Source organism: Acinonyx jubatus, chromosome B4, assembly GCF_027475565.1.
Source record: "Acinonyx jubatus isolate Ajub_Pintada_27869175 chromosome B4, VMU_Ajub_asm_v1.0, whole genome shotgun sequence".
In the NCBI taxonomy this organism is placed as follows: domain Eukaryota; kingdom Metazoa; phylum Chordata; class Mammalia; order Carnivora; family Felidae; genus Acinonyx; species Acinonyx jubatus.
This window is the reverse complement of record NC_069387.1, coordinates 119323933-119350683: the sequence shown is the minus strand read 5'-3', so window position 1 is coordinate 119350683 and position 26751 is coordinate 119323933. Positions and strand designations below refer to the sequence as shown.

Genomic DNA, 26751 nt, shown 5'->3' with positions numbered 1-26751 from the left:
TAAATACCCAGTAGTACAATTACTGGATCATAGGGTAGTTCTATTTTTAACTTTTTGAGGAACCTCCATACTGTTTGCCAGTATGCATGCCCAACAACAGTAGAATGCACCAGTTTCCATTCCCACCAATTGTTCATGATGGTTCCTTTTTCTCCACATCCTCATCAATACTTAGTGTTTCTTGTGTTGTTTTTAGCCATTCTGATAGGTGTGAGGTGATATTTTATTGTAGTTTTGGTTTGTATTTCCCTGATGATAAGTGATGATGAGCATCTTTTCATGTGTCTGTTGGCCAATGTCTTTGGAGAAGTGTCTGTCCATGTCTTCCGCCCATTTTTTATTGGGTTATTTGTTTTTTGGGTGTTGACTTTTAGAAGTTCTTTAAATATTTTGTATACTAATCCTTTATCAATATGTCATTTGCAAATATCTTTTCCCATTCAGTAAGTTGCCTTTTAGATTTGTGCATTGATTTCTTCACTCTGCAGAAGCTTTTTATTTTGAGGTAGTCTCAATAGTTTATTTTTGCTTTTGTTTCCCTTGCCTCAGGGGACCTATGTAGAAACAAATTACTACAGCCATTGTTATCAAAATTAACTACCTGTGCACTCTTCTAAGATTTTTATTGTTTAAGGACTCACATTTAAGTCTTTAATCCAGTTTGAATTTATTTTTCTGTATTGTGTAATAAAGTGGTCCAGTTTCATTCTTTTGCATGTAGCTGTCCAGTTTTCCCAACACCATTTGTTGAAGAAAGAGACTGTCTTTTTCCCACTGGATATTCTTTCCTGCTTTGTTGAAGATTAATTGAGCACATAATTGTGGGTTTATTTCTGTGGTTTCTATTGTGTTTCATTTATCTTTTGTCTACTTTTGTGCCAGTACCATATATACTGTTTTGATTACTACAGCTTTGTAATATAACTTGAAGTCTGGAGTTGTGATTCCTCCAGCTTTGCTTTGCTTTTCTAAGATTGCTTTGACTATTTGGGGGTCTTTTGTGGTTCCATATAAATTTTAGAACTGTTTGTTGTAGTTCTGTGAAAAATGCTATTGGTATTTTGATAGGGATTGCATTAAATGTGTAGATTGCTAGGATAGTCTAGACGTTTTAACAATATTTGTTCTTCCAATCCATAAGCATGGAATGTCTTTCTGTTTCTTTGTCTTTCTTTTATCACTTTTTTATAGTTTTCAGAGAACAGGTCTTTTACTTCTTTGGTTAGGTTTATTCCTAGTATCTTATTATTTTTGGTGCAATTGTAAGTGGGACTGTTTTCTTAATTTCTCTTTCTGCTGCTTCATTATGGCTGTATAGAAATGCAACAGATTTCTGTACATTGATTTTTGTATCCTGTAACCTTACTGAATTTGTTTATCAGTTCTAGGAGTTTTTGGGTGGAGTCTTTCAGGTTTCTATATATAAAATCACGTTATCTGCAAATATTGAAAGTTTTACTTTTTCCTTATCAATTTGGATGCCTTTTATTTCTTTTTGTTATCTGGTTCCTGTGGCGAGGACTTCCAGTACTACGTTGAATCAAGTGGTGAGAATGGACATCCTTGCCTTGTTCCTGACCTGAAACAGTTTTTCCCCAGTAGATATGATATTAGCTATGGGTATATGGCCTTTATCTTGTTGAGGTGTGTTCTTTCTAAACCCACTTTGCTCAGGGTTTTTTTTTTTATCATGAACAGATGCTGTATTTTGTGAAATATTTTTCCTGCATCTATTGAAATTATTATGTGGTTCTTATTCTTTCTTTTAAAAAAATTTTTTTTTATGTTTTTATTTTATTTTAGAGAGAGAGAGAGAGAGAGAGACAGAGTGAGAGTGGGGGAGGGGCAGAGAGAGAGGGAGACATAGAATCCGAAACAGGCTCCAGGCTCTGAGCCATCAGCACAGAGCCTGACATGGGGCTTGAACGCAAGGACTGTGAGATCATGACCTGAGCCAAAGTCGGATGCTTAACCGACTGAGCCACCCAGGCACCCCAACTTATTCTTTATTGATGTGACTTACCACATTGATTGATTTACAAATATTGAACCACCCTTGCAATCTAGTAATAAATTCCACTTGATTGTGGTGAATGTTTTTTTTTCAATATATGAAATTTATTGTCAAATTGGTTTCCATACAACACCCAGTGCTCATCCCAAAAGGTGCCCTCCTCAATACCCATCACCCACCCTCCCCTCCCTCCCACCCCCCATCAACCCTCAGTTTGTTCTCAGTTTTTAAGAGTCTCTTATGCTTTGGCTCTCTCCCACTCTAACCTCTTTTTTTTTTTTTCCTTCCCCTCCCCCATGGGTTTCTGTTAAGTTTCTCAGGATCCACATAAGAGTGAAAACATATGGTATCTGTCTTTCTCTGTATGGCTTATTTCACTTAGCATCACACTCTCCAGTTCCATCCACGTTGCTACAAAGGGCCATATTTCATTCTTTCTCATTGCCCTGTAGTACTCCATTGTGTATGTAAACCACAATTTCTTTATCCATTCATCAGTTGATGGACATTTAGGCTCTTTTCATAATTTGGCTATTGTTGAGAGTGCTGCTATAAACATTGGGGTACAAGTGCCCCTATGCATCAGTACTCCTGTAGCCCTATGGGTAAATTCCTAGCAGTGCTATTGCTGGGTCATAGGGTAGGTCTATTTTTAATTTTCTGAGGAACCTCCACACTGTTTTCCAGAGTGGCTGCACCAGTTTGCAATCCCACCAACAGTGCAAGAGGGTTCCCATTTCTCCACCTCCTCTCCAGCATCTATAGTCTCCTGATTTGTTCATTTTGGCCACTCTGACTGGCATGAGGTGATATCTGAGTGTGGTTTTGATTTGTATTTCCCTGATGAGGAGTGACGTTGAGCATCTTTTCATGTGCCTGTTGGCCATCCGGATGTCTTCTTTAGAGAAGTGTCTGTTCATGTTTTCTGCCCATTTCTTCACTGGGTTATTTGTTTTTCGGGTGTGGAGTTTGGTGAGCTCTTTATAGATTTTGGATACTGGCCCTTTGTCCGATATGTCATTTGCAAATATCTTTTCCCATTCCGTTGGTTGCCTTTTAGTTCTGTTGGTTGTTTCCTTTGCTGTGCAGAAGCTTTTTATCTTCATAAGGTCCCAGTAATTCATTTTTGCTTTTAATTCCCTTGCCTTTGGGGATGTGTCGAGTAAGAGATTGCTACAGCTGAGGTCAGAGAGGTCTTTTCCTGCGCTCTCTTCTAGTGTTTTGATGGTTTCCTGTCTCACATTCAGGTCCTTTATCCATTTTGAGTTTATTTTTGTGAATGGTGTGAGAAAGTGGTCTAGTTTCAACCTTCTGCATGTTGCTGTCCAGTTCTCCCAGCACCATTTGTTAAAGAGACTGTCTTTTTTCCATTGGATGTTCTTTCCTGCTTTGTCAAAGATTAGTTGGCCATACATTTGTGGGTCTAGTTCTGGGGTTTCTATCCTATTCCATTGGTCTATGTGTCTGTTTTTGTGCCAGGTGAATGGTTTTTTAAAATGTATTGTTGGATTCAGTTTGCTAGCATTTTGTTGAGAATTTTTGCATCTATGTTTATCAAAGATATTGATTGGCCTGTAGTTCTCTTTATTATGGTGTCTTTATTTGGTTTTGGTATCAGAGTAATGCTGGCCCGAAAGAATGAAATTAGAAGTTTTCCTTCCTCTTCTATTTTTTGGAATAGTTTGAAAAAAATAGGTATTAATTCCTCTTTAAATGTTTGGTAGAATTCACCTGTGAAGTCATCTGGTCCTGACTTTCTATTTGTTGGCATTTTTGATTGCTGATTCAATTTCTTTGCTGATAATTGGTTTGTTCAAATTTTCTATTTCTCCCTGTTTCAGTTTTCATAGATTATGTTTCTAGGAATTTTTCCATTTCTTCTAGGTTGTCCAATTTGTTGGCATATAGTTTTTCATAATATTCTAATTGTTTGTATTTCTGTGGTGTTGGTTGTTATTTCCCTCTTTCGTTTGTAATATTATTTATTTGAATCCTTTCTCTTTTTTTCTTGATACTTCTGGCTAGAGGCTTAGCAATTTTATTAATTTTTTCAAAGAACCAGCTTCTAGTTTCATTGATGAGTTCTATTTTTTTTTTTTTAGTTTTTATATAGTTTATTTATTCTCTAATCCTTATTATTTCCTTTATTCTTCTGGTTTTAGGCTTTGTTTGTTGTTTGCAGGTGTAAGGTTAAGTTGTTTATTTGAGACTTTTCTTGTTTCTTGATATAGGCCTGTATTGCTATAAACTTCCCTCTTAGAACCACTTTTGCTGTATCCCAAAGGTTTTGAACTGTTGTGTTTCGTATTCATTAGTTTCCATGTACTTTTTGATTTTTTCTTTTATTTTCTGGTTGACACATTCATTGTTTAGTTGCATGGTATTTAACCTCCATGTATTTGTGGTCTTCCAGATTTTTTCTTGTGGTTGACTTCTAGTTTCATAGTGTTGTGGTTGGAAAAGATGCATGGTATGATTTCTATCTTTTTGAATGTGTTGAGGTTTGTTTCGTGGGTTAATATGTGATCTGTTTTGGAGGATGTTCCACGTGTACTCAGAAAGAATGAGTATTCTTTTGTTTTAGGATGGAATTATTTGAATATATCTGTTAAATCCATCTGGTAGTGTATCATTCAAAGCCATTGTTTGCTTGTTAATTTTCTGTTTAGATGAACTGTCTATTGATGTAAGTGGAGTGTTAAAGTTTTGTACTATTATTGTATTGCTATTGATTATTTCCTTTATGTTTGTTAATAGCTGCTTTATTTATTTGGGTGCACCTCCAACTGTCTAAGTCTTATTTATTCTTCAAGTTTCTTTTTTTCTTTATTTTTTTTCTTGTCTGTGTATGTTATAATTTTTTTAATATGAAATATATTGTCAAATTGGTTTCCATACAACACCCAGTGCTCATCCCAACAGGTGCCCTCCTTAATGCCCATCACCTACTTTCCCCTCCCTTCCACCCCCCATCAACCCTCAGTTTATTCTCAGTTTTTAAGAGTCTCTTACGGTTTGCCTCATTCTTCTCTGTAACTTTTTTTCCCCTTCCCGTCCCTCATGGTCTTCTGAAAACATGTGGTATCTGTCTTTCTCTGTATGACTTATTTCACTTAGCATAACACTTTCCAGTTCCATCCACATTGCTACAAAAGGCCATATTTCATTCTTTCTAGTTGCCAAGTAGTATTCCATTGTATATATAAACCTCAACTTCTTTATCCATAAATCAGTTGATGGACATTTAAGCTCTTTCCATAATTTGGCTATTGTTGAGAGTGCTGCTATAAACATTGGGGTACAAGTGCCCCTATGCATCAGTACTCCTGTAGCCCTTGGGTAAATTCCTAGCAGTGCTATTGCTGGGTCATAGAGTAGATCTATTTTCAATTTTTTGAGGAACCTCCACACTGTTTTCCAGAGTGGCTGCACCAGTTTGCATTCCCACCAACAGTGCAAGAGGGTTCCCGTTTCTCCACATCTTCCCAGCATCTATAGTCTCCTGATTTGTTCATTTTAGCCACTCTGACTGGCGTGAGGTGATATCTGAGTGTGGTTTTGGTTTGTATTTCCCTGATGAGGAGTGACGTTGAGCATCTTTTCATGTGCCTGTTGGCCATCTGGATGTCTTCTTTAGAGAAGTGTCTATTCATGTTTTCTGCCCATATCTTCATTGGATTATTTGTTTTTTGGGTGTGGAGTTTGGAGAGTTCTTTATAGATTTTGGATACTAGCTCTTTGATATGTCATGTGCAAATATCTTCTCCCATTCCGTTGGTTGCCTTTTAGTTTTGTTGGTTGTTTCCTTTGCAGTGCAGAAGCTTTTTATCTTCATGAGGTTCCAATAGTTCATTTTTGCTTTTAATTCCCTTGTCTTTGGGGACATGTCAAGTAAGAAATTGCTGTGGCTGAGGTCAGAGAGGTTTTTTCCTGCTTTCTCCTCTAGGGTTTTGATGGTTTCCTGTCTCACATTCAGGTCCTTCATCCATTTTGAGTTTATTTTTGTAACTGGTATAAGAAGTGGTCTAGTTTCATTCTTCTGCGTGTTGCTGTCCAGTTCTCCCAGCACCATTTATTAAAGAGACTGTCTTTTTTCCACTGGATATTCTTTCCTGCTTTGTCAAAGATTAGTTGGTCATACTTTTGTGGGTCCAATTCTGGACTCTCTGTTCTATTCCATTGGTCTATGTGTCTGTTTTTGTGCCAATACCATGCTGTCTTGATGATTACAGCTTTGTAGTAGAGGCTAAAGTCGGGGATTGTGATACCTCCCACTTTGGTCTTCTTCAATATTCCTTTGGCTATTCGGGGTCTTTTGTGGTTCCATACAAATTTTAGGATTGCTTGTTCTAGCTTCAAGAAGAATGCTGGTGTATTTTGATTGGGATTACATTGAATGTGTAGATTGCTTTGGGTAATATTGACATTTTAACAATATTTATTCTTCCAATCCACGAGCACGGAATGTTTTTCCATTTTTTTTGTATCTTCTTCAATTTCCTTCATAAGCTTTCTATAGTTTTCAGCATACAGCTCTTTTACATATTTGGTTAGGTTTATTCCTAGGTATTTTATGCTTCTTGGTGCAACTGTGAATGGGATCAGTTTCTTTATTTGTCCTGCTGTTACTTCATTATTACTGTGTAATAATGTAACTGATTTCTGTACCTTAATTTTGTATCCTGCGACTTTGCTGAACTCATGTATCAGTTCTAGCAGACTTTTGGTGGAGTCTGTTGGATTTTCCATGTACATTATCATGTCATCTGCAAAAAGTGAAAGTTTAACTTCACCTTTGCCAATTTTGATGCCTTTGATTTCCTTTTGTTGTCTGATTGCTGATGCTAGAACTTCCAACACTATGTGAAACAACAGCGGTGAGAGTGGACATCCCTGTTGTGTTCCCGATCTCCGGGGGAAAGCTCTCAATTTTTCCCCATTGAGGTTGATATTAGCTGTGGGCTTTTCATAAATGGCTTTTATGATGTTTAAGTATGTTCCTTCTATCCCGACTTTCTCGAGGGTTTTTTTAAGAAAGGATGCTGAATTTTGTCAAATGCTTTTTCTGCATCGATTGACAGGATCATATGGTTCTTATCTTTTCTTTTATTAATGTGATGTATCACATTGATTTGTGAATGTTGAACCAGACCTGCAGCCCAGGAATGAATTCCACTTGATCATGTTGAATAATTCTTTTTATATGCTGTTGAATTCAATTTGCTAGTATCTTGTTGAGAATTTTTGCATCCATATTCCTCAGGGATATTGGCCTGTAGTTCTCTTTTTTTGCTGGCTCTCTGCCTGGTTTGGGAGTCAAAGTAATGCTGGCTTCATAGAATGAGTCTGGAAGTTTTCCTTCCCTTTCTGTTTTTTGGAACAGCTTGAGAAGGATAGGTATTATCTCTGCTTTAAATGTCTGGTAGAATTCCCCAGGGAAGCCATCTGGTCCTGGACTCTTATTTGTTGGGAGATTTTTGGTAACTGATTCCATTTCTTCGCTGGTTATTGGGTCTATTCAAGCTTTCTATTTCTTCCTGTTTGAATTTTGGAAGTGTGTGGATGCTTAGGAATTTGTCCATTTCTTCCAGGTTGTCCAGTTTGTTGGCATATAATTTTTCATAGTATTCCCTGATCATTGCTTGTATTTCTGAGGGATTGGTTGTAATAATTCCATTTTCATTCATGATTTTATCTGTTTGGGTCCTCTCCCTTTTCTTTTTGAGAAGCCTGGCTAGAGGTTTGTCAATTTTGTGTCTTTTTTCGAAAAACCAACTCTTGATTTCATTGATGTGCTCTACTGTTTTTTTAGATTCTATATTATTTATTTCTGCTCTGATCTTTATTATCTCTCTTCTTCTGCTGGGTTTGGGGTGTCTTTGCTGTTCTGCTTCTATTTCCTTTAGGTGTGTTGTTAGATTTTGTATTTGGGATTTTTCTTGTTTCTTGAGGTAGGCCTGGATTGCAATGTATTTTCCTCTCAGGACTAGCTTCGCTGCATCCCAAAGCATTTGGATTGTTGTATTTTCATTTTCATTTGTTTCCATATATTTTTTAATTTCTTCTCTAATTGCCTGGTTGACCCATTCATTCTTTAGTAGGGTGTTCCTTAACCTCCATGCTTTTGGAGGTTTGCCAGATTTTTCCTGTGGTTGATTTCAAGTTTCATAGCATTGTGGTCTGCAAGTGTGCATGGTATGATCTCAATTCTTGTATACTTATGAAGGGCTGTTTTGTGACCCAGAATATGATCTATCTTGGAGAATGTTCCATGTGCACTCGAGAAGAAAGTATATTCTGTTGCTTTGGGATGAAGAGTTCTAAATGTATCTGTCAAGTCCATCTGATCCAATGTATCATTCAGGGCCCTTGTTTCTTTATTGCTCCTGTGTCTAGATGATCTATCCATTGTTGTCAGTGGAGTATTAAAGTTCCCTGAAATTACCACATTGTTATCAATAAGGTTGCTTATGTTTGTGATTAATTGTTTTATATATTTGGGGGCTCCCATATTCGGTGCATAGACATATATAATTGTTAGCTCTTCCTGATGGATAGACCCTGTAATTTTTATGTAATTCCCTTCTTCATCTCTTGTTATAACCTTTAATTTAAAGTCTAGTTTGTCTGATATAAGTATGGCTACTCCAACTTTCTTTTGACTTCCAGTAACATGATAGATAGTTCTCCATCCCCTCACTTTCAATCTGAAGGTGTCCTCAGGTCTAAAATGAGTCTCTTGTAGACAGCAAATAGATGGGTCTTGTTTTTTTATCCATTCTGATACCCTATGTTTTTTGGTTGGAGCATTTAGTCCATTTACATTCAGTGTTATTAATTGAAATATATGGGTTTAGAGTCATCGTGATATCTGTAGGTTTCATGCTTGTAGTGATGTCTCTGGTACTTTGTGGTCCTTGCAACATTTCACTCACAGAGTCCCCCTTAGGATCTCTTGTAGGGCTGGTTTAGTGGTGATGAAGTCCTTCAGTTTTTGTTTGGGAAAACCTTTATCTCTCCTTCTATTCTGAATGACAGACTTGCTGGATAAAGGATTCTTGGCTGCATATTTTTTCTGTTCATCACATTGAAGATTTCCTGCCATTCCTTTCTGGCCTGCCAAGTTTCAGTAGATAGACCTGCTACTACCCTTATGTGTCTACCTTTGTATGTTAGGGCTCATTTATCCTTAGCTGCTTTAAGAATTCTCTCTTATCCTTGTATTTTGCCAGTTTCACTATGATATGTCGTGCAGAAGATCGATTCATGTTACGACTGAAGGGAGTTCTCTGTGCCTCTTGGATTTCAGTGCCTGTTTCCTTCCCCAATCAGGGAAGTTCTCAGCTATGATTTGTTCAAGTATACCGTCAGCCCCTTTCTCTCTCTCTCTTCTTCTTCTGGAATACCTAGGATACGGATATTGTTCTGTTTGATTGCATCACTTAGTTCTCCAGTTCTCCCCTCATACTCCTGGATTTTTTTAAATCTTTTTCTCAGCCTCCTCTTTTCCCATAGTTTTATCTCCTAGTTCACCTATTCTCTCCTCTGCCTTTTCAATCTGTGCTATTGCCGTCTCCATTTTATTTTGCACCTCATTCATAGCATTTTTTAATTCCTCATGACTATTTTTTAGTCCCTTGATCTCTGTGGCAATAGATTCTCTGCTGTCCTCTATGCTTTTTTCAAGACCAGGGATTAATTTTATGACTATTATTCTAAATTCTTGTTGTTATATTGCTTAAATTGGTTTTGATCAATTTGTTAGCTGTCACTACTTCCTGGAGTTTCTTTTGAGGAGAATTCTTCCGTTTCATCATTTTGGCAAGTCCCTGTGGTAGCTCCAAACTGCAGGGCACTTCCCCTGTGCTGTCCAGAGAAACTTGTGTTGGTGGGTGGGGCCTCAGTCAGACCTGATGTCTGCCCCCAGCCCACTGCTGGGGCCACAGTCAGACTGGTGTGTACCTTATCTTCTTCCCCTCTCCCAGGGGCAGGACTCACTGTGGAGTGGCATGGCCCCTGTCTGGGCTGCTTGCACACTGCCAGGCTTATGGTGCTGCTTTGATGGGATCTGGCCAAGGGTGTGTTAGCCCAGGTGGATCCGCAAGGTGAACAGGGGAGGGAGGGGCAGGCTTAGCTTGCTTTGCCCTCCGTGGTCCCCTGTGGGAGGGGCCCTGCAGCATCGGGAGGGAGGCAGGTCCATCCCAGGGATAGATCCACAGAAGCACAGTGTTGGGCGTTTGCGCGGTGCAAGCAAGCAAGTTTGGTGACAGGAACTGGTTCCCTCTGGCATTTCGGCTGGGGGATAGGAGAGGGAAATGGTGCTTGCCAGTGCCTTTGTTCCCCCGCTGAGCTGTGTCCTTCTGGGGCTCAACAACTCTCCCTCCAGGTGTCCTCTCGCCCTCCCCACTCTCTGAGAGTAGAGCTGTTGACTTTTAACATTCCAGATGTTAAGTCCCGCTGGCTTTCAGAACTCAGGCAGTCCGGCCCCTCCACTTTTGCAAGCCAGACTTTGGGGGCTCTGCCATCCTGTGGGCTGCCCCTCCACCGCCACGGCTCCCTCCCACCAGTCCGTGTAGCACACTCCGCCTCTCCGCCCTTCCTACCCTCTTCCGTGGGCCTCTTGTCTACACTTGGCTCCGGAGAGTCCATTCTGCTAGTCTTGTGGCAGTTTTCTGGGTTATTTAGGCTTATGTGGGTGGAGTCTAAGCAATCAACAGGACGAGGTGAGTCCAGCGTCCTCCTACACTGCCATCTCTATTCTTCAAGTTTCAACTTAAACATCCTTTCTGTTCCCTGCATACGTTTAAGTTTCCCTCTGCCACATATTCTTAGAACACTTTGTGTTTCTCTTACCGTATTCTTATTTCCATTATCGTATTATATTGTAGTGATTTACTTCATGTCTGTTTTACTAAATAGTGTATAATTCCATGAAAAAATTTTGACATTGTTGTCTAACACTGTATCAAATATCTGGTGTCTACTGCAGTGTTCAAGACATTTAATAAATTCAGCTTGAATGTACCTATTTTGTACTTGTTCATAAATATCCACTTATCAGATCACCCCAAATGCTCCCTGGACCTTCTCTGGGCACCTAGGCTCCCTGTCTGGGACTCCTGGACCTCCCCATGTTCCAGAAAGTTGAAGATCAATGCTGGACAAAGCAGGTCGTCCAGACTCCTTCTTTAGACCTAAGGCGTGGGTCCATTCTGGTTGATTATTGCTTAAGGCATACCAGTTGTTAAAATAGCTTAATCTCATCTTGACTATATGAGTGAATGAATTATGTCCAGATGCACCAAGCTTATCTAGTACAGTTAAGCCATAACCAGCAAAAGTCCTCTGAATGTGCTTTCCTCCATAGTCTGCTTTATTGCTTATTCTTCTGTAGTCTGCATTATTGCTTATAGCTCTTAATTTCCCTTTTTATCATATATCAACTCTGGCCTGGGTATATACAGTGGGGTGTTCTAGGTATGTCATCATAACTCTAAGCCAGTTTTTGCTTGCTTCCTCTCTAACTTAAGTATTATTTCCTGAGATAGATCTTTTTGGGGATATATTCCTTGTGTCTCCAAAACTGGCTCACAGGTCACACTGTCATAGCCTGATTCGTGGGCCATGTGACTTATTTCACATTATGCACTGAAGTCTATCTCCCTTCCTCCTGGGCTCTGGTTCAAGAGAAGTTGTGAAATGACTCCTTAGGATGATATTCTGAGCCCATATTCTCCTCAAACAATAGTTCTTTGTCATCTGTATCCACACTCCCTTCTATAGTCCAAAAGGTAGGCTTTGTAATTGTTGTTAACCTAAGACTGCCGTCTGTATCCTATAAGATTTTTCTTGACTCAATGTTTTTTCTTTGATTTGCTCATTCTGTTTTATCAAGCCCCTTTACTCTGTAGACAAACTAATGTTTTCCCTAATTCTTCTTATATGGTTCTGTCCACTATTAAAAATTAGCCATTGGATTATTGGGAACTCACATCTCTTGGAATTTTTAGCTATTTGCATATCTCCATTGTTCACATTGTAATTTCTTTTGACATCTATACATCAAAACAAAGGTTACAGTTAGCCAATTACATTTTAAATCTTTCTACATGATTTGATCAATCTTTTTTTTTTTTTTTTAAATCCTGGTTTTCATTCTAATTCCATTCTTAGGGAACCAAAGATGGTGTTGGGTTTCATTGCCATCTCTGTTCACTTAGGAGTACTTATCCACAGTCTTGTTTTGCAGAAGATTTTGAGAATCAAAGCACAAAGGAGTAATGTGATTGATTATTAACACCTGCAAAAACAGTTGGGAGGAGTAGTGTCCCTCTTGTCTTATGCATTCATATAGGTGCTCCCATTGTCTCATGACTCTCTACCTTCTTTATGTTTTGCTTCTTTTATTGAGGTACCTGAATGAACAGATTAATAACTGAGACTGAGAAACAGAAGCTTCTAAGTTCTGATGACCTATTTGCCAATGATAAGGCTGCCATGATTTTCTGGAAGAGGCTGACTAAGTTCTCATTCTGATGAAATTTATTTGAAACTTTTTAACTTGGTATTTGAGATTACTAGTTGTTGACTTTTTGTTATTTTTGTAGGCAGCCCTCAGTATATTTGGCATGATTGGTGGACCACTTCTGGGCTTGTTTGCTTTGGGCATTTTGGTTCCCTTTGCCAACTCAATTGTAAGTATAAAGAGTGAATATGTGTAAAGCTTAATTTCCCAAATATAGTAGTGGCTCAATTTTTTGTCAGTTGTAAAGATATAGTTCCTTTGATATCTGTCATTAGTGACTTGATGACTTAATTACTCATATTGACTTTGCTGGGGTGTACAATAAATTACTATGCACTGGGATTGTGCATATGTATAGCTAAATGGAAATTGCCAAAACAACATATATTATGTAACTAAATATTTATATAATTAATAATATATAATATATTCTATAATTATATAATTAAAATATAATATAGAATATTATATAATATAACTAAAGTATATATGTTATGAAACATATTATATGTAATATATTATGAATATTATATAACTAAAGGAGCAACTTTTTTGTGCATTTATCTTTTTGCCCTTCTTGAAAATTAATCACTAGGCTTTAAAGAAAGGAGATCAACAGGCTCAGATATGAAAGATTTAAGGGCAATAGAGCTGAGGATACTTGTGACTAGCCAGAGTATAGCAAAGAGAAGCAATAAGATAAGATATTCACCACCTTGACCAGAGAGTTTATATTCCTGATATTTAAAGCTATAGCTCCAACACCATGGTTCTGGCCCCAAAGGGGTGATCATAATTGGGAATAGTATCCAGAATAAGGTAATATCTCTCTTCTACATAGACATATCTGTGCTTTGAAGTACTAGATTTTGTTTGGAGTAAATGAAATTGAAATTATTTCTCTGAAAGCCAAGGGAAACTCCATCTAATCAGGCCTGCTATAGGCTGACATTCAGGAAAAACTGATAATGCATGTTTTGTTGTTTCAGACAGATGTAGAATAACCACAAAACTATGACTTTACATTTAGAATTACATTTTCTTCATGAGGCATTAGGGATTGGTAAGGCAGCTACTAATAAAGGCTGTTACCATTATTACTAATAATTCTCAGAGAAATAATTCTCAACAGATGGTAGCTGTACTTGTGGTGAGCATAACATAATATATATAGACATTAAATCACTGTGTTTCAGTACCCCTGAAACTAATGTAACATTGTGTGTCAAGTGTACACAAATAAAAACTTTACAAAAATAATAATTCTAACTAATAATAATAATTCTCAGTGAAATATCATATGAAGCGCAAGTTTTGTAGAAATTAATCACAGTGAAAGAGAATGGTTCATATCAACCTCAGAATGTTGAAGCTTTGGTTAGCCTCTTTGCATTTTGAAATGCACAGTGCTTTTTGAGTGTTTCAAACATTAAAACAGGATTGACTTTTGGTTTTTGACATTTACTGCCACCATGGGGTGCCTCCAGAAAAGCTGTAGCAGACAAGGTCCCACATATCCTTTTTTCAAGAGAAGTATGATATTATTCCTGTCATAGGAGGTACCTCTTTTTACTGCATCCACATTTTTCACCAGAATATCTACCCTTACCTTGGAGTGGACTTCCTGCCTCCCTCTCTTCCTCCTACCTTCTCACCCTTTCTCCCCTTCTCCTTTTCTCCTTCTCTTCCTTTGCTTCTCTTCTTCCTTCCCTTTTCTCCCTTGTTCCCTCCCCTCTTCTTATTCATTCATTGAACATTTATGAGCTGAGTACTGTCCTGGGAATAAAGAGCACTGAATATTTCTGCTTTCACAGGTTTTATAATTTTGCGGATCTTTGAACAAACCGTATACAATGCTGAGAATAAGCAAGTCTGGCCTGTCAACAGATGGCCACACTACTATTCCAATCTCATAATATTGAAAAAATATTTATTGCACTCCTGTATATGTCCAGCACTGTCATAAGTGTCATAAGTTTTGGGGTACCAAAAACAAAGAAATCTAATTCTGCTTTCAAGGTTCACAGCCTAATGAAGGAGCTCACAGTCTTCGTCCCTAACACAAATCCTCTGATCTGGTCATCAGCCTTTATTTTCTCCCATCAGCACACCATTCTTTTTTCCTACCCTATGATTTTGCTTATGTTTTCCCCCTGACTTCAAATATTCTACCCTGTCCTTTCTATGGGGATCCTGAGGCACAAGCTGCATTGTCTGGTCAGTATTATTTTTTTTAAGTTTATTTATTTATTTTTGAGCGAGAAAGAAAGTAAGAGTGGTGGAGGGGCAGAGAGAGAGGGAAAGAGAGAGAATCCCAAGCAGGCTCCACACTGTTAGCATGGATCCTGATGTGGGGCTTGAAACTCCTAGCTGTGACATCATGACCTGAGCCAAAGTCAGACGGTTAACTGACTGAGCCAACCAGGCGCCCTTGGTCAGTATTCTTAAAGGAAGGGGCAAAATTTCACCACAGGGGAAGAGGCTTCCTAGCTCAAGTTTTGCTTTTGTCCCCATCATTTGGAACTAGGGCTTAAATCATTCAAAGTCCAGCAGAACATCTGGATTACTGATGAAAAGCAGAAGTGGGGACTCCCAAGTTTTCCAAGGACTGGGAAACCAGCTGTCTTCAGAGAGGACATCCCTACCTGTCTTTAGAAATACTAAGTGTGGTTATATGCACCATGGCAGTCATTTGTGAAAACTGCTTCCTGGTTTCCCCTAATTACCCTGAAGCACAATTATAATCGTGCATGTTGTTAAGTATAGGAATAAACTCTGTGTATGATTTCTCCTTCATAATCTGTTGTTCATATGGCATACCATTTGTTTACAGACTAAATAAAAATATAGAGGGCAATTGGTCTGGGGTCAGTGGTGTGACTGTTGTAGTTATTTGGGTGTGAAGAAAGCAGGAGGCCAGAGCAGAGTGCTAGCTATGGAACAGAGTAGAAGAAATGGAATTATGAGATCAACTAAAAGAAAAATGGGCAGGAATTGGTGATTGGCTAGGTAGGGTTATGGAAAAGGGAATGGGGTTACAGACTCCCCAGGGCTCTGGGCTAAAGGACTAGTGGCCCCTGCCACTCTTGACAAGAGGCAGGGATCTTGGGAGAAGGATGATTTTAGGAGAAAAGCTGGTAAATCTGACTTGGACCACATTGAGCTTAACCTTCTAATGTTAATTTCCATCTCAAAGCAAGCTGTGTTATTTTTTCTTTTAAAAGCACTCTTGTTTTGCAGGGAGCACTTGCTGGTCTTCTGGCTGGATTTGTTGTTTCTTTGTGGGTAGGAATTGGAGCTCAACTGTATCCTCCACTGCCTGAGAGAACTATGCCACTAAGCCTTGAAACCTATGGCTGTAACAGCACATACAATGTGACAAATTGGGTGACAACCACAGAAATGCCATTTTCTACTAGTGCTTTTCAAGTATATGGTGCTGAAAGGTATTGAATTAAACTTTGTAATGTCATATTTTTAAGAAATGTATGTGACAGGTAGAGAACAGTTGCTTTCTGTCTTGCCTGCAGTGCTGTGATTTTTCTCTGATGTGAAATGGGTAGAGCCCTTGTGGCTTGCTGGCTATGGTATTTTGCTCAGAAACAGCAAAAATTGCTATATGTTCTTAATTTTGATACACTTCTGTCATGCTTACAGATCTGGAGAAGACTTGAATTGTAACAAAAAAAATCTATTATGGGTAAATGCTACCAAATATCAGCTCTGGTTGAATAAAAAATTGTCTTTGTCAACTAAAAACCTTTTAAAATGAAAAGTACCATTATAAAAGAACATTGCTTCTATAGTCTTTGAGGTATAGCTTTTACAGACTAAAAGCTACAATCATCTAAATATGTTAGATTATTGCTATTTGTTTAGGTTTAAAGATTCCAAACCTTTAGAACATTAGCAATGAGTTGCAGCTGTGATATTCATACTAGAGTTTTCTGTATGTGGTATACTTTTAGGCTTGTGGATCCTTATGTTGTCTGATTTAATGAAATGTTGTGGGTCTGCTAATAGGTGAGTGTTTTATTATATAGTGGATGTGAGGGCAAGACTTTCTATAGTGGACAATTATATGTACAGCCTTAAAGCATAAACCCCAATAGAAATGTTCAAGGAGTATGGAGATAAGGTTGTTGCCCCCCAATTATTGCCCCCAGCTCCAGCTTTCTTGGAATGAAGCCATTAAGGACTCATGCCCACTTTAGCTGGACACCCTCCTGAGAGAAGGAATGTGACTGGTACAATTAGTGATTCATGTTCCAAAGAAAATATAACTATGAGAATGCCTGCCAATGGAAGTTCAAGGCTGGCAAATGCTTCATAAATAGAAAGAAAAGGTAGTTCCAGAGCCTGAGGCATATTTGGGGGAGGTCTGATTAGGTGGGGTGCTGTGGGGTGAGGGGCAAGGAAGTGCAAGGAGCAGTTTGGACAAGCATGAAAGCACTAATGTGCATGTGTAGAGGCAAGTTGTTACAGTCAGAAAGGGAGAAGAAAATAATGGAATGGTATGTGGGAGGACATTCAGGATGTACTTGTTTCACAGTTTTGCTTAGCATTTGTCCTGGTTGTGTAAATATCTCTCTTAATTTAAGAGTCTGAGGCAAAATAGTTATTTGGATTCTGAAACAAATAAATTAACTGAGGTTTAGTATACACCTGGTATCATAATAATTACTTTTATAGGTTAGCTTATTTATAAAATAACAGGTAATAAGCAAGAATTTTTAAGAATGAATACATACTCAACTCTGGGCTGGCCATTTCTGTGATATCCCTAGAAAGTCTTCCCCTTTCACTGTGGTTCCTGCCTTCCAGGAAATTATAATTTGGCTGGAGAGAGTATGCTAATGTACACAAAACAATCAATCCAGTAAGCACAGTAAGTATAAAATAAGTATAAAACTAGCAAATGATAAATAGTAATAACTACTTGATAAATACTTGTTAAAAGAATGAATATAAACAAGGTTGGAGTGAGTAGCAGGAAGACTTTGGAGAGGTAGGACTTGAAGGATGCGGAGGCTGGATAGACAGAGGTCTGGAAAGTCATTCTTACCACAGAAAATGACCAGAAGGGAAATTGGACAAGAAGATACACAAACAATGCTTGTGGGAAGGGGAATTCATAGGTGATCAAGAGAGCCAGCAGAAGGGAGAGCTTAACTCTTCCTGAGTGGAGTGAAGGAGACCTTCTTAGAGGATTACATAAATTGGAATTAGTCAGGTGAACAGGTTGGGCAGAGGGACCAAAGGAAGAAGAAAATTGCACAGTGAAGGAATAGTGTATGCAAAGGCATGAAGTTCTGAAGCCACGTGGCACCTTAGGAAATCACACCTAGTCAATGTTGCTAGAGGACAAGGGGAGTAAAGTTCACAGCTGAAGATGAAATAAAATACCCTTTGGTCATCTAGATTCTGCATTTCCATTACCCACAGTCAGTTTTTATTAAGTTCCCAATGCTTGATGTGTATATATTGATAGCTTGTAGTTTTAATTTGCATTTCCCTTATGATCAGTTACATTTGATACCTTTTAATATATTTATTGGCCATTTCCATTTGAATATTTACTTTAGTCACTTGTCTGTTGAAATCTTTGATCCATTTTTAAATGCATTCTCAGTTTTTTTCTTATTTATTTAGGAGTTATTTTTTAATGTTTATTTATTTTTGAGAGAGACAGAATGCGAGTGGGTTAGGGGCAGAGACAGAGGGAGACACAAAATCCGAAGCAGGCTCCAGGTTCCGAGCTGTCAGCACAGAGCCTAACAGGGCCTCAAACTCATGAGCTGTGGGATCATGACCTGAGCTGAAGTCGGACGCTGAACCCACTGAGCCACCCAGGTGCCCCTAGGAGTTCTTGATATATTCTAGATACAAAATATATTTTGAAAATATTTTTCTCCCACTTTGTGGATTGCCTTTTTACTCTTTTAGTGATACTTTTGGTGGCCAGAAATGTTTTCATTTTAATTATGTTCAACTTTATCAGTCTTTTTCCTATATGTTCAGTCTTCTGTGTATCCCAATTACATCTTTGCCTATCCTGAGGTCATAAAGAGATTCTTCAAATTTTTAATTTAAATGCTTTATTGTTAGTTAACTGTTTACATTTATGAATGTAATCTCCTTTGGAATTGATTTCTGTGGGTGCTGTGATCAAGACTCATTTTTTCCCATATGGATATTCGATTAACCAAGTACCACTTATTGGAAAGAACTTCCCTTTACCCCATTACAAAGTACTGTCAACTTTGACATAAACCAGATGATTATTTTCTTGTGGGTCTGTTTCTTGATTCTCTCTTCTGTTCTACTTTGTCTGTTTTTTGTTTTTCTTTTTGTTTTTTGTCTGTTTGTTTTTTCTCCCAGTAATACCACATCTTAATTTCAGTAGCTCACCTCAGTGTGTTTCCATCTTTCTGGGATCTTGGCCCCTCAAGTTCTAATTGTTGTGACTCTCTGGTATCTTAAAAAAAATCTGCCTGCTCTTTCCCCCAGTTTTTATACATTATTCTTGGCAGAATTGTTGGTCTAAATCAAGCTACTCTATTAAAGCTGAAAATGAGATCCTATAATAATCATTTTAGAAACAGATTAGATCATGTCACTCCTCCATTTAAAGTACTTCCCTGAGAGCCACTGTTCAGAGAGTAAAATCCAAACTTCATACAAGTCTAACAACAAAAAAGAAATCCGTCTTCCTCTTGTTTTGTGTAACTCTGTTGCTCACTATGCTTTAGTCAGCTGGTGTTTACCTCTCTCTAGGATGCTTTCCTCAGGAACTTTCCTCCAGGTCTCAGTTCAAATGTCACTTCTTCCTAAAGGGTTTCTCTGACTCCATGTTGGAGTGTAGTTCCTTCTTTCCACTCTGTTAATATCACATTACCTTGTTTTATTTTCCTTACAGCACTTTCCACCAGTGGAAATTATTATATTTATTAGTTTACTTGTTTATTTTATTTCTCTCCCCATTAGAATGTAAACCTTATGAAGGCAGGAACCCTGTCAGCCGTTTTTATGGTAGACTTTTTAATGACAAGAACAGTGCCTGGGACATAAAGCAAAGTTGCACGAATACACATGGACATTTAGCATTATACTGTATGGTCAAGGTTAAGCCAGGGTTTTAATATTTTTCCCTCAGGCTTTTAATTCTTGATCCAATAAGATAAAATTGGAACTGCAGATTATGACATTAAAAACATTATTAAATATTTTATTTTGATTTTGCCATGCATGAAGATTATTGAGACTGCTCTTAGTTGCTAGTAGCATTACATGAAATTTTACAGTTATGCTTTTGTTCTTTCTCAGGACTCCACTGATGGATAACTGGTATTCTTTATCATATCTCTACCTCAGCACTCTTGGAACTTTGGTAACATTATTCATGGGAATGCTAATCAGTTTACCAACAGGTAACTATCTAAACCTTAGTATTGTTGTATTTACCTCCATATCAGTTTTTACTATATCTCTTTTATAGCTGCTGATGTTATCTTACTATAGTCCTGTTAACAACTAATTTAATTACTTGTTCCATTTTCCTCATGGGAAATTTGAGGGCCTACACTTGAAAGCAGAAGATTCTCTTTGAACCTTTGCTCCACCATGTACCAGCTGCATGAACTTAGGGAAGACTGTATAGCTACTCTGAGGCTTAGCTTTCTTCCATGTAAATTGAGGTTAGTGGTGATTGACTTCCCTATCTCACAGGTTGCTGTAAGATAAAAATAAGGTCTTTAAAATATTATACGTAGTTACTACAATGCTAGGGATTTTACACATATTATTACAACAGTCCTGCATCAGATCTTTTCATTGTCCTATGCTGACTTTTTGTAAACTTTAAAGAAGTATACACAGGTAAGGAAAGATCGCTACAATTGTTATATCTAAACATAGTATGAAGCTTTTTTCAGATTCCATAAAGTTTAAAAACTTTATTTAAAAACTGTCAGTGAGGAGCCTGCTTGGGATTTCTCTCTCCCTTTCTTTCTGCCCCTCTTCCACTCATTCTCTCGCTCTCAAAATAGATAAATACACTTAAAAAAACATTATTTTTTAAAAACCAAACTGATAATACACGTGGTACATACACTGCTCTCTGGGATTGCTATAGAACTGTTTTTCTGGAACTTCATGTCCTTATTCTGCGAGTTCCATCTGTCTCCCTCCTGTGTTGTATTCCCTGCTGCCCGTATCCCATTATTCCTAATTCTTGTTTATCCCCTTAATTGAATGGAGCACACCCTTTTAGCATGTTCTTGAGAAAGTGTAGACAAGAGATTTTGAAAATGTGGTACCTCTGGAAAAAAAATGTCTTTAATTCTCCCTTATACTTGATTGATCATTTGTTTGAGTAGAGAATCCTAGGTTGAAAATAACTTTCTTGTTTCTGAAAAGATGTCTTTTTTTTTTAAGTTTGTTTTTTTTAATGTAATTTATTGTCAACTTGGCTAACATACAGTGTATACAGTGTGCTCTTGGTTTTGGGGGTAGATTTCCATGATTCATCACTTCCATACAACACTCATCCCAACAAGTATCCTCCTCAATGCCCACCACCAGTTTTCCCTCTCCCCCACAACCCTCCCACGAACCCTTAGTTTGTTCTCTGCATTTAAGAATTTCTTATGGTTTGCCTCCTTCCTTCTCTGTTTGTAACTATTTTTTTCCCCTTCCCTTCCCCCATGGTCTTCTGTTAAGTTTCTCAAGTTACACATGTGAGTGAAAACATATTATTTATTTATTTTGAGAGAGAAAGAGAGAGAGTGTGTGTGTGCACATGTGCAAGCAGGAGAGGGGCAGAGAGGGAGGGAGAGAATTGCAAGCAGGCTCTGTGCTGTCAGGGCCGACCCCGACGCAGGGCTCAATCTCATTCAGGACTCTGCTCTATCTCACAAACTATGAGATCATGACCTGAGTTGAAATCAAGAGTCAGACACTCAACTGACTGAACCACCCAGGTGCCCCTCTGAGAGGATGTCTTAACTTTCTTCTAGTTCATTGTGTTGTTATTAAGATGCCAGTGCCATGCTACCTGCTGGCCCTTTGTATGTGACCCATTTCACAATGATTGCTTTGCCCTAAGGCCTCGGTAGGATCTTTTCAATCTGAAGACTCATGCCCTTCAGTTCTAAGGCATTTCCCCATATTATTTCTTCTGTAATTTCTTGTGATTTTCTGTTTTCTCTTTATGGAAACTCTTGTTAGTCGAATGTTTGAGTCCCAGACAGTTATTCTAATTTTCTTCTCTTGTCTCTCCTATTTTCCATAACTGTGTCTTTTAGGTCTACTACATGGGATACTTTTTCAATTTACTTTTCCATAATTCTCAAAGGAGCATTCTGATCCAGTTTTGAGAATAATCTGTAAAGGAAGGAGGGCAGGTAGGAAGCTATTACAGTAAGTCAGGTGAACGATCTTGGTGGCTGAAAGGAGGATAGTAGGGTAGTTGGTGAGAAGTGCTGGGCTCCCTGATTTCCTACATTCCCTCACACATGTACTTCCATAGCAACCAGACTGGGGGAAGGCAGCTCACTGCCCCTTTCCTCAAATGTGCAATAACTAGTCAGAAATCCTATACTTTTGTCTTAGGACGTCTGATGTCTTTGTTTGCTTTATGCTGCAAGGCTACCATCACTGTGCCACTTGATAGTAGTAGAAGAAATTCTAAGTAGAAAGTAGTAGAAGAAATTCTACTATCAATTATGATTTTGTAACTCCTGAATAGCACTGCCTTTCAAGCTTCTGTGATACTTGTATTTATAATTAATAAATGATATCAAGTTAGTAGTAATATTAATATATCAACAATGATATTGCAATGTATAATTCTTATGCATTTATGATAAAGTTTGTAGCTATTTATTACCTTTCAAACAGCTGTTTTTAACTATTTTCTTTCTTTTCAAAAAGGAGTGTGGCTTTTTTCGTAAATAAATTTACCAGCACAGTAGATTTATTCTCTTTGTCTGTTTTGATATATTTTAAGACAGATTTTAAACTTTTCTCACAAATAGCTCAATTATTCAGATCAAGAATACACATCAACAGTCTCCTTGTGCTATTTGACGTTAGGTTCTTATTCAACCCATTCCTTTTTCTTTAAGAAAATGGAATATCAATATGATTTCACTCATTTGTAGAATTTAAGAAACAAAACAGATGAACATATGGAATGAAGAAAAAAAGAGAGGGAGAGAGGAAAGCAAACCATTAGAGACTCTTAAAGATAGAGAACAAACTGAGGGTTGATGGAGGGAGGTGTATGGGGGCTGGATTAGATGCGTGACAGGTGTTAAGGGGGGTGCTTGTTGTGATGACCACTGGGTGTTATATGTAAGTGATGAATCATGGAATTCTACTCCTGAAATCAATATTTCACTGTATGTTAACTAATTAGAATTTAAATAAATATTTGAAAAGAAAAAAAAAAAGAAAATGGAGTATCAGAATATTCCCTTTCAACATTCCCTTTTTTTTTTCCTTAAAAGTTTTTATTCTGATAACCATATACAACCATATCTTTTGTTTTATAAAGTAATGCTATACCCAGCTGAGCAGGCATCCAGTGATAAGAAGCAATACAACTTCGTTAATTTCATATGGCTTATTCCCATTTCACAACAGCAGTGAGCACCTTGAGAAAAACAAACAAACAAATTAGAAACACGAAATCCTAACACTTCTGGGGAAATAAATTTAAAGATCTACTGCAGGATACTAGGAATCTGTAACAATTCAGGCCATACAGACTTGGTTGGCATTTCAGTTTCACCTAACCATGTACCCACCATAAGTGGGTCTGTCTCTTCAGTAAGTGGGGTAAATAATACCCTAAGTAGACCGCGAGCTATGAGTACAGTAATTGTTTTACTCATCTCTGTCTCTCCAGCACCTAGTAGAGTCTCTAGCACATGGTGGTTACTCAACAATGTTGACTTGATTAGTTTAAAGTTGATCCCATTTCTGGAAGAGCAGAGGTTCCCATAATTAAAAGCCTAATATTTGTACCAAAGTGATGGCACTCAAATATTAGATAGCATAAAGATCACTTTGGAAATTTGGTAAAAATCAGGATTCAGTGGCCCTACCCCAGAGTTTCTGACTGGGTTAGTCCAGGTTGGAGTTCAGGAATCTGTGTTTTAAGTACATCTCCTAGTTGTACTTTGTACTAAAGTAGTTTGAGGAGCACACAGTTTTAAAAAGCTGTCTTTGATCTACAAATAAAATAATTTGTATCTACAAATAATTTTTGTAAAGCAAAATGTTAGGGAAGAGGAGTTGAATCCAACACAATCATCATACTGATTTTCATTTAACCAATTTATTTGACATTTCATAATTTCCTGCACTTCTTCACATACATCTACATTCACAGCCTTGAAACTGGAGGAGTGCAACTCCGCTGCCTGAAGCAGAGGCAGATGGTTTGATATTTTATTGGTAGATCAGAGAGGATGCTTTTAAACCAGTTTCCCTATGAGTACTGGGCTCTTTCTCAGGTTAAGCACCATATGAGTAGGCAGCTTGCATTTAAGAGCCATCTATTCATTTTTATTTTTTATTATTTAAAAAAAATTATGTTTTTATTTTATTTTTGAGAGAGAGAGTGCAAGCAGGGGAGGGGCAGAGAGAGAGGGAGACACAGAATTTGAAGCATGCTCCAGGCTCTGAGCTGTCGGCACAGAGCCTGACTTGGAGCTCAAACTCACGGACTGTGAGATCATGACCTGAGCTGAAGTCGGACACTTAATCGACTGAGTCACCCAGGCGCCCCATCTCATTTGTTTTTAAACACCAGACTCATATTTATCATAGTGAGAGGCTTGCAGAATCTGAGTGTGACTAAGGGAAGGGAAATGGTGAGCCAAGTCTCCAGCACTGCTTAAAAGATTCTCTTTCTCTTTGTGTTTTATAAGTGCATAGAGTTGAATGCACCCAAGTCAAATGCTTGTATGATGGGCCATCACTGGGTAGTTACAGTGATCTTTCTAACAATGTAAACAATGTAAATGTTTTTCAGGAGGAAGAAAACAAAACTTAGACCGCAGATTCCTACTAACCAAAGAGGACTTTCTTTCCAATTTTGACATTTTTAAGAAAGTAAGTTGGCTTTCTTTCTCCTTCAATTAGTAAGACTGTGCTTTTACCCCCAAGATAGAATACTAGTTAGTCCTTAGACTCTCTTTTGAATTCTGATAGACAAGGAACATATTTGACCTATTCTTTGATGATGTATTTCTGTTATATATCTCGTCCTCAGTAGACTACCAAGCTGATTTAGAGAAAGAAAAACAGTAACAATTATTTAGAATTGAATAGTTACTTTTTTCTAATCACTGTATTAACATTTTCTTTTAGAAGAAGCATACTTTAAGCTATAAATCTCATCCGATAGAAGATGGTGGAACTGATAACCCTGCCTTCAACCATATTGAATTGAACTTCACAGACCAAAGTGGCAAGCTCAATGGGACTCGTTTGTGAAGCAGCTGTGATATTAGATGATCTTAAACAGTGTCCCAATTTGATATATTTTCTAAGAAAATTGGGTCGGGTTTAGATTTTTTTTGAAGGGGTGGTTCTATAATGAGTAAAGTTTGGGGGGAAATTTTTGTTAAAGCAAAGTCTTGACTCTTCAGTTCCTAGACTCAATAATGGATGCTACTCTGGAGTTAAGAGTTTCAGTGTCAGTGTTTTCCTCTATTTCTCTTTTATTTTAATGAGGCTGCAGTTGTGAAAATTATGACCACATATGTGCTGATAGATTAATACGCACATAGTTAATGGTCAAAAGCATATTCTTAAATTTGGTCATTCATAAAAGTATTTTCCATGCATTTGGTGCTAGCATATCAGTTTTAGGATTTACCAAAATCATAAGTAATACTGAAAAGAGCTTTCTCTCTTCTACTACATACTCTATTTTTTAGAAAACAATGGGGTGACAGATCTATGTTATCTAGATCTTTGCTTCACATTGATCCATATCAGCTCTATCAGGGAATGTATTAACCTTGGAACCAATTCTGGCTCAGGAAGGTGATAATCAAGAAGCATCCTGTTTGGGATGGAACGATGATCAAGGTCTTCTTGGTGTTGTGTATCTATTCTTGTGCCTTTCAGCTAATTATCTAGAGCTCCTAACCATTGGGGGCTTATATTGCCTTAGACTCTGGTTCTTTTTTTTTTTTTTTTTTTAATGTTTATTTACTTTTGAGAGAAAAAGAGAGACAGAAGCATGAGCAAGGGAGTGGCGGAGAGAGGGAGACACAGAATCCAAAGCAGACTCCAGGCTCTCAGCTGTCAGCACAGAGACTGTCATGGGGTTCTAATTCACAGACTGCGAGATCATAACCTGAGCTGAAGATGGAAGCTTAACCGACTGAGCCACCCAGGCGCCCTAGACTCTGGTTCTTATATGCAATCCTAGTTTTGGACCCAACTGTGGTTTTGTTGTACAACTTTACTTTGCTTGCCTTCCTAATTTCCTGTTTACTCAGTTACCTTGGGCTTGGGTATATCTTTAGACACCCAATATGAATCATGCTACCCCGGGTTTAGAACCATGCTACTCCTGGTTCACTAAGTCCCAGACTATAAATTATAAACTCCTATGAGCCTGATACTGACTAAAGTACTTTCACTATAGGTACTTAAGGATTTGGTGACCCAAGAACATTTACATGATTAAAATGGTTAAGCTGCATGGAATTACATGATTATGTTGAATGATATTAATTTGAATATCAACTAATTTGCAATCAATTAAATTTAAAAGTAAATATGCTTAGAAGTCTTGTATTGTAGTGTATTCATCTATTTGAAGAGCTAAATTACATAGGCAAACACTACAATTTTTTTTTAATGTTCTGGAATTACTAACTGTATGCTTTGTTCCATGGTTTAAAACTTCAAGTAGCAATCTCAAAATTTATTTTGCTTATGTTGCTATGTTTCTAGCTAAGAGTTTGGTCACAGGCTTTTATCAATAACTTATATTTTTCTACAGTTCCCCCATTAGATCCTGTATAGATTTTTTTTCTTTACAGTGTTTTCAAATAATGTGAGAAACATTTAGGTACATTAAAAATGTTTTATATTTAAATACTTTTTTCTTATTTTCTGATACTTAGGTGAGCATGCTCTGTACGTTTAGAGATTGTCAATTGAAAACATTAAGAAATAAAAT

General features: G+C 37.7%; 1 protein-coding gene across 1 annotated transcript in view; it reads left to right on the top strand.

Moving 5' to 3' along the window:
• SLC5A8 (solute carrier family 5 member 8) overlaps nt 1-26349 on the top strand; it is a 55089-nt gene extending 28740 nt beyond the window's left edge. The window contains exons 11-15 of the mRNA XM_015070863.3: nt 12622-12708; nt 15780-15985; nt 19866-19969; nt 24583-24662; nt 24921-26349. Coding sequence (XP_014926349.1) covers nt 12622-12708; nt 15780-15985; nt 19866-19969; nt 24583-24662; nt 24921-25046 — 603 coding nt within the window. The 3' untranslated portion in view covers nt 25047-26349. The remainder of the gene's footprint in view (nt 1-12621; nt 12709-15779; nt 15986-19865; nt 19970-24582; nt 24663-24920) is intronic.
• Nucleotides 26350-26751: the final 402 nt, after the last annotated feature.